The sequence below is a fragment of the Bos indicus genome, chromosome 29 (genome assembly GCF_029378745.1).
Source record: "Bos indicus isolate NIAB-ARS_2022 breed Sahiwal x Tharparkar chromosome 29, NIAB-ARS_B.indTharparkar_mat_pri_1.0, whole genome shotgun sequence".
Lineage (NCBI taxonomy): Eukaryota > Metazoa > Chordata > Mammalia > Artiodactyla > Bovidae > Bos > Bos indicus.
Genome location: NC_091788.1, coordinates 29677617 through 29686217, shown reverse-complemented (window position 1 = coordinate 29686217; position 8601 = coordinate 29677617). Strand labels below are relative to the sequence as shown.

At 40.5% G+C, this 8601-nt stretch overlaps 1 protein-coding gene across 2 annotated transcripts; it reads right to left on the bottom strand.

Moving 5' to 3' along the window:
• Positions 1 to 3481: 3481 nt before the first annotated feature.
• LOC109554082 (prostate and testis expressed protein 3) lies at positions 3482 to 8198 on the bottom strand. Of its 2 annotated transcripts, none has more exons than XM_070782389.1 (3): positions 8064 to 8197; positions 6323 to 6442; positions 3482 to 5904 (listed from the first exon to the last, which is right to left on the bottom strand). In XM_070782389.1, exons 1-3 carry the CDS (start codon positions 8110 to 8112, stop codon positions 5762 to 5764), a joined length of 312 nt encoding a protein of 103 aa, XP_070638490.1. In that variant the 5' UTR covers positions 8113 to 8197; the 3' UTR covers positions 3482 to 5761. The 2 variants fall into 2 exon arrangements, with proteins under 2 accessions (XP_070638490.1, XP_070638489.1); XM_070782388.1 differs by having other exon boundaries at positions 3483 to 5904; positions 6323 to 6445; positions 8064 to 8198.
• Positions 8199 to 8601: the final 403 nt, after the last annotated feature.

The following is an 8601-nucleotide window of genomic DNA, read 5'->3' as shown; positions in this document are numbered from 1 at the left end:
AATAGTGGAAATCACCCAATCAGAACAACAGAAAAACTAATGAAAAAAAAAAAATGAAGCAACATATGAGATCGATGGGATAATATACAAGGTGCCAACATCCACAGGCATTATAGGCTTTTCAGAAGAAGAGAGAGAAAAAGGAGTAAAAAACGTACTTCAGAACATTATGGCTGAAACTTTTCCAAACCCAAAGAAGGAAATATATCCAGGTACAGGAAGCATGTGCATGCATGCTCGATCTGTGTGGCTCTTTGCAACCCCCTGGATGATAGCCTGCCAGGCTCCCCCTCTGTTCAGGAATTTCCCAGGCAAGAATGCTGAAATGGGTTGCCATTTCCTACTCCAGTGGATCTTCCTGACCTGATGATAGAAGCTGCATCTCCTGCATTGGCAGGCAGGTTCTTTATTACTGTATGACCTGGGAAGTCCAGAGGGTCCCAAAGCAAAATGAATGCAAACAGACCCATAGCAAGACATATCATAATGAAACGGGCAAAAGTGGAAGAGAGAATCCTAAAGACAACAAGAGAAAGAGTTATATACAGGGGAATCCTTACAAGGCATCACCCAATTGCAGAATCTATGCAGGTCAGAAAGGAGCAGCATAATATATTCAAAGTACAAACGGAGGAGAATGTGCAACCTAGCACGCTCTACCCAGAAAGATTATTATTTAAGAGAGAATGAGAGAGAAGCTGTTTCTCAGATAAGCAAAACCTAAAAGAATTCAGCAATACTAAACTTCCCTTAAAAGAAATGTTTCCTCTAAATGAAAAAGAAGAAAGAATCTAAAACCAGTGCATAGATTACAAAAGAAAGAAAATTGTAAAAGAAACTGTACAATAAACAGTGAAGGGATAGCATGAAGATATAGAGTTGTTGTTGTTCAGTTGCCCAGTCGTGTCCAACTCTTTGTGACCCCATGAACTGCAGCATGCCAGGCCTCTCTGTCCCTCACCATCTCTGGAAGTTTGCTCAAGTTCATGTCCATTGCATCGATGATGCCATCCAGCCATCTCATCATTCTCTAATGCCCTCTTTTCCTCCTGCCCTCAATCTTTCCCAGCATCAGGGACTTTTCCAATGAGTCAGCTGTTCGAATCAGGTGACCAAAATACTGGAGTTTCAGCTTCAGCATCAGTCCTTTCAACGAGTATTCAGGATTGATTTCTCTTAAGATTGACTGGTTTGATCTCCTTGCTGTCCAAGGGATTCTCAGGAAGGCTTCTCCAGCACCGCAGTTAGAAGGCATCAATTCTTCGGCCCTCCGCCTTCTTTACAGTCCAGCTCTCACATCGTACGTGACCACTGGGAAGACCATAGCCTTGACTATACAGACCTTTGTCAGCAGAGTAATGTTTCTGCTTTTCAACACACTGTCTAGGTTTGTCATAGTTTTCCTGCCAAAAGGCAAATGTCTTCTGATTTCATGGCTGCAGTCACCATTCACGGTGATTTTAGAGCCCAAGAAGAGGAAGTCTTTCACTTCTTCCACCTTTCCCCCCGTATTTGCCGTGAAGTAATGGGGCCGGATGCCATAATCTTAGTTCTTTTTAATATTTAGTTTTAAGCCAGCTCTTTCACCCTTATTACATTACATCCCTAGTAGCTATTCATCTTGTAACTGGAAGGTTGTACATTTTGACTCCGTTCTTCCAACTTCCCCTCCACCAGGAGTCTTACATAAGACATCTTATAGGTAAAGCAACCTAGTTCAAGTTGATAACAACTTAATTTTGAGTATCAATGAAAGTTTCACCCTTTTACTTTGTCCTTTTATATTTTGAAGTCATTATTTTCCTCTTTTTATATTTTGCTTCCCAGGTGGCACAGTGATAAAGAATCTGCCTGCCAATGCAGGAGACACAAGAGACTTGGGTTCGATCCCTGGGTTGGGAAGATCCCCTGGAGTAGGAAATGGCAACCCACTCCAGTATTCTTGTCTGGAAAATTGCATGGACTCACTCCAGGTGGTTGCAAAGAGTCAGACACAACTGAGCACACACACACACACACACACACACACATTCATTAACAAATGATAGTAGCTAAATTATTTTAATGCTTTTTCCTTTGATCTTTGTAGTATAGTTCAGTGGTTAACAAACCATGCTATTAGAGTTTTCTGACTGTATATTTACCTGTACCAATGTGTTATATGTTTCCATATGTCTTCATGTCTTTAATTAGCATATTTTTATTTCACCTTGTATTAACTAACTCCTTTCTGTGTTTCTTGCAAGTCAGATCTAGTCATGATGAATTCCCTTAGCATTTTTTTTTAACTAGGAAAGCTATAAGATTTTTTGTGTTCTTTTTGTGTGTGTGTGTGTGTGTTCTTTATACAAATTCTATAGAGGATATCAGTATTGCAAATATCTTATCCAAGTCTTTAACTTCTTTTCACTCTCTTAATGATACATTTTGATGAACCAACATTGTGCATTTTAGTGAAATCTAACTTATCAATTCTTAAAAAATAGTTTTGCTGTTTAGGTGATGTTTAAGTAACCTTTAGCCTATTCCAAAGTTATTAATACATGCTATGCTTTCTTCTGGAAGTTTTATTGCTTTACTTTTCACTTTAGACCTACAATCCAAAAAGTTTGAATTTGCTTTTTGTGTATACTGTGAGGTAGAGGTAATGTGTAGAAAAATTTAACTGAGTAGAGAACCCAGAGTGTTAAGTGCTAATGAAAAGAGGCATATCAAATTAGCTGAGAAAAATACAAACTTTCAAATAAATATTATTGGGTTAATTGGCTAGTCACATGGAAATATAGTAACTTGGATCAATTTCTTGCAAGGATAAATTCCAAATGAGTAGACAAAATGTCAATTTAATCCAAGAAACTATTAGCAGGAAACATGAATGAATTATTTTCTTACCCAAAGTAAGTGGAACTCTCATACAGTACTGGTAGGACTCTATATTAGTATCACCACTTTGGTAAACTATTTTGGTTGTTTCTTTTTAAGTTATGGATATGTCTACCCTGTGACTCATACATTTTACTTTTAATTACCTACACAAGAGAGATGAGGGTATATGACTGTCAAAATTCTTATGTGATACAAATTTTAAAAATTCCTGGGCACCCTTAGGGCTCAGAAATTCACATTTGGAGGGCTAGAATCACTAATGTCCAAGACATCCTAGTTTACAGATATGGCAGGAATACTCCATTTCTCACTGCTATAAAACAGTGTTCTTACCCATTTGATTGACTTATCATCACACTCAATGGGCTATTTCATATATCATTTATACATACCTCATTATTGGAAAGAAGTTTATGTATCTTTTGTCAAACAAATACTACTTGAGATGCTGTTTTTGTAGATATAACCACATAATAAGGGGCACTTTTTCTATTATATCAAAAATAGAAAGTATGATCCATTGGAAATAAAATGACTTTAAATATCCCACAACCACCCACCTACAAAAGAAAAACAACCCTGAAAATTATCAAAGAAAAAAAAAATAAAAATAAAAACGGCTCATCTGAGAATGTTCATAGCAGATTTCCTTACAATAGCCCAAAGCTGAAAACAACTCATGTCCATCCATAAGAGAATTGACTTAATAAATTGTAGTATATGTATGTGCTATGCTGTGCTTAGTCGCTCAATTGTGTCCAACTCTTTGCGACTCCTTAGATTATAGCCTGCCAGGCTCCTCTGTCCATGGGGATTCTCCAGGCAGGAATACTGGAGTGAGTTGCCATGCCCTCTTCCAGGAGATCGTCCCAACCCAGGGACTGAACCCAGGTCTCCCACATTGCAGGTGGATTCTTTACTGTCTGAGCCACCAGGGAAGCCCGGTGTATGTACACAATGGGAGAAAAAGAACAAACCTTTGGTATAAGTGAAAAACACAGGAGTCTTAAAAATATTACGGTGGGTGATCGAAACTAGACTCAAGACAGTACTTTCTGTATAATTGTCTTTATAATAAGTTCAAGAACAGATGAAATTAGTTCTATGGTGATGGAAGTTAGAATAATACTTCTGGGAGTAGATTGTTATTTGAAGAAACTTACAGGAATGATGAAAATGTTCTATGTCTTAATTGGGATGGTGGTTATATAGGTTTATCTGCTTATCAAATCACATCAAACTCTATACTTAAAATATGTGCATTTTATTATACATGAATTATACTTCAATTAAGAAGATAATTGCCAGAAGTGGGAAGGAGATTCAAGAGGGAGGGGACATATGCATACCTATGGTTAATTCATGTTGATGTGTGACAGAAATCAAACTAATATTGTAAAGCAATCATCAATCAGTTAAAAATAAATATTACAAAAAGAAGATTATTATTCATCTCATAATGAATGAAGGATCTCGCTAATAATAATCAATAGGAGCTAAAGCTGTTAGATGCACAATTGAAGGGAAACTTAATATTGCATAGATAAATCTGAGAGCAAAAAAACTTATATAATTAATCCTGACATTGTTAAAACCAGGAAAATGTCTGCCTTCAGATATTTCCAAGTGTTGGGCCAGATTACCCTTTCTAAACTTCCAGGCCTGTTTTGTAAGGCTTTGATATAATAATAGTTTTAATTTTGAATATTGAAGTAAGTAATGAGTTTTGGAAGAATCCCATCAAAAAAAAGTTGTTTTAAGTTAATGTATTTGAATACTGGAGGGCCCCATAATCAGAAATGTCCTTTTCATAATTTCTTTGAGGAAGACACATGGTATGTTGGCACTGGAGTGAACGTTCATGTCTGCTAGGGAGTAGTGGTTACCATTCTCAGTACACTCAACAAAATAAGTAAAAAACCAACAAGCCACGATAAACAAATGGACAAGAACAATTCCATCAGCTTTACTGCAGCTCTTTTAAACCCAGTGAAGTCTAACTGGCCAGCTAAAGGCAACTAGAGATGAGTAAGACAGGTGTTCTTGCTGTGATTTATAACATTCTAGAACAAATTAGACAAACAGAAATGATTCCTTTTTTGTGAGGAAGAGGGAAAAAAAGTACTGATAAAGTGCCTTGGGTATTCAGAGGAAGGAGAATTTATGTAGCAATGGTGTGGGTCGCTGGTGAGTCAGAGTGGTAGCGGTGGCAAAAGAGGAAAGGAACTGAGAAAGACTAGAAGAGGAAGAGGAAGAAATGAGAGTCGTCATATATCTTGAACACACATCTTTCCAGGCCTAGAAGTGGCTGTATGTGAGCTGTGAATGCCACAGAGGCAAGAAGTCCTTTATTTGCTGCCCCCTACTAACATTGTATATACAGACACTTCGTAAATGCCAAGAAAATCATGACTGAGTGTGAGGTGGACACTGCCCACTGGGGACAATAATTTTTGTCCACAGAGGAAAATCTCAAGTGTCCAGCATCTGCTTTTTTGCTATTTCTGCTTAACTACAATCATGGTGTGAGTTTCAGACAAAAACTTTTGTGAATTTTCAGCTGAAGAATTTCTAGTCCACCTCCACTAGCTAAGATACTCCACCAGGATCTAGAATGGTCTTATTTTAAAATTTTCTACTGTGCTTCTGAGGGTAAGCTTCTCGAAGTACAGAAATGCCAGTCCTTGTAATGGGAGAATTCTGTTGTCCAGGGTGGTAATCCTCCGACTGAGGTAGAAACCGAGCTTCGGCAATAGCAAGGCTACCACTGAGTTACAGAGAGGGCTGGGGTCCCTCCAGAACAGACAGGGCAGAAAAGCCAGGGCAGGCCAACTGTGAAGGCAGAGAAGTATTGGTAACATTTTAAAGGGACAACTCAGGAGTAGAAGTATTTTAGCGTTTTGAAGTTACAATAATTGTAGTTGCAGCATTTGTGAACATAAATTCGACCCTGGAAACTGTATGTCAGATCTCTGCAGAATCTCTGACACACCAGATATGATAACTGGAGGGTGCCACCTGTAATAAGAAGGAATCATAGAAAAATCAGCCAGCGATCTAAGTTCTTTTAAAGACAAGTCACATGTGGCACTAGTCCTGTCTGTAAACATTTAATAGGGCATCAGGGTAGGTCTGGGGTTGGCTTCCCATCTTGTACTTCCCAAGGGGACTCAGGAAGGGAGAGGAAGACATCACGGGTCCCCTGCAGGAGTTATTTGCCTAAGTTCCCTGGAAAACTTCAACCCTCTGTACTCAAGTTTCTTCCTCCTGGCTCGTTTCCCCAAGTCCTCTTCAGTCTGCATGCACAGGGTCCCGTACCCTGGGGTATGTGGCACTTTGGTTCCTCTCTTGAATTGACCTTAGCCTGAGATAGATATTTGCTCTCCTAAGAATTTTCTAGGAATCTCACAGCACCTCCCCGGACCCTCTAACTTACCCTGGAAGATCTTTAAGATCATGCAGCTCTCATAATTCTTAGCAACACAGACTCCAAAGCCTCTTCTACAGCGATCCGTCTGTGTACGAAGGTGGCAGGTTATGCATCTCAGTGGTGTCACTGCTGGAGAGCACAGAGCTGGTGTAAGGCCAGGGGAGGCAGAGACTTAGAAGAAATGGCACCCCACTCCAGCACTCTTGCCTGGAAAATCCCATGGATGGAGGAGCCTGGTGGGCTGCAGTCCATGAGGTCGCTAAGAGTCAGACACGACTGAGCGACTTCCCTTTCACTTTTCACTTTCATGCATTGGAGAAGGAAATGGCAACCCACTCCAGTGTTCCTGCCTGGAGAATCGCAGGGACAGGTGAGCCTGGTGGGCTGCCGTCTATGGGGTCATACAGAGTCAGACACGACTGAAGCGATTTAGCAGCAGCCTAGCAGCAGACCTTTCTAGACCTGGGAGTGGGCTTGCGGGTGTTTGGGATCAGGGAGTGAGCAGTTTGAGCTCTCACCAACTCCACATCCGGAAAAATGTCATTGTGAGAGCAAAAGGATTCTGACCCCCAATTTAGCCCTTTTAACCTGGTAAAAGTGAAGTGTCTACTCTTTTGTGACCCCATGGACTGCTCTCCAGTCTCCTCTGTCCATGGAATTCTCCAGGCAAGAAAACTGGAGTGGGTAGCCATTCCCTTTTCCAGGGGATCTCCCCAACCCTGGGATTGAACTGAAGGCGGATTCTTTACCATCTGAGCCACCAGGGAAGCCCCTTTAACCTGGTAACTTTGAGCAAAGATTTAGCCTCTGTGGCATGGATTTTCCGGCTTAAAGATGATTCTGTTAATGCTAACCTGGCTTACTTGGCAGCAATGTAGATAGAGTGGGATAATAAGGCTGAATGCTTTAAAGTGTTTGACCCATTACTCTGATGGGATTTCTGATATTCATCACTTAGATATGGTTAGGCGATATAGTCTGTTTTGAACTTCAAACTGAATCTATGTGAAAGCCTCCTGAATCATATACCGTAGTCAGTGACACTTTATGTGGTACTGTGGGGTGAACTTATTGAAATAAAGTTTAATTTTAAAAAATGCTCCTTAATACACCTATATGAGAAAGTATCATTTCTTGAGCATCTCGTTTGGGCCATGTTCTCTTTCCTTATTATCTGATTTAATGCTCACAAAAGCCTTGTAACTAAGTATTTCCCCATTTCCCAGATGAGCAACCAGAGAATTTAAGACAGTGACTGAATTATTTTTTAACCTGTCTGATCCCAGTGCATCCAGTATTTTCTTTACTACAATCACTTGTTTGAATATAAAAATCCCTGGTAAGGGTATCAAAACCCTTGATGTCAGTAAAGCCAACTATGAAATTATTCACTGCAGACTGACCAGCTCCGTCAGCAAATAGGGCACAGATTTATATATGGGAAGAATGTACTGAGGGATATCTTGCTAAGAGTTTTGATTATGGGGAATGGTAGGGACAGATTGGTAGGGGAGCCCTAGAGGGGCAGCCATAGAGGCTTGAGCCCTTGGTGGGGAATGGTAGAATGTTATAAAGGTCAGACAAGTTGGCACGGAGGCCCAGGGAGCACTCTAAAGGCTGGCTTCCCCTCCCTTATAAATGTAGTCAAGACTCAGCCCAGCCTGGACACCACCCACACAAACAGAGTGTCCCAGGGAGCCCCCTCGATCCTGGCTCTGGAGCCCGCTTCTCAAGTCTCTTGACTCACCCAAGGGGCAGCCGAGGAGGAATAAAAGCAACAAGAAGTGTCTGCCCATCTTGACAGAGAAGTCCCTCGCACAGGAAGAAAAGAAGCCAGGGGCAGCACACACAGGCCTGTAGGCTACAAGAGGAAACCTTGCCCTTCATCACAGGGCAGGGATTATTCATGCCTGAGGGGAACCAGGCCCACAGTCATCTCTGGGCGCTGCAGTTTCTTGCTTTCTCTGCCTATCACAGAGGATAGTAGTTAAAAAGTGTTGGCATTTACATGAAGTTAACTTTTTTTTTGTATATATATATACTATTCATCACAGTAATTATTATTAATGTAGTTATTATTCTTATTCTAATTTCACAGAGAAGGAAGCTAAGGCCTGGTGAGGTCCAGTATCTTTCCCAAGATCACATATCTAGTGACTTATAGTGCCAGGATTCAGAGCAAGATCTTCTAGTTCCAGAAGCCATACCTTTAACCATTTTGATTGAATGCCTCTTGGAGGTTTGTTCATACATTCGACTAATATTCATTGAGCACTTTTATAGGC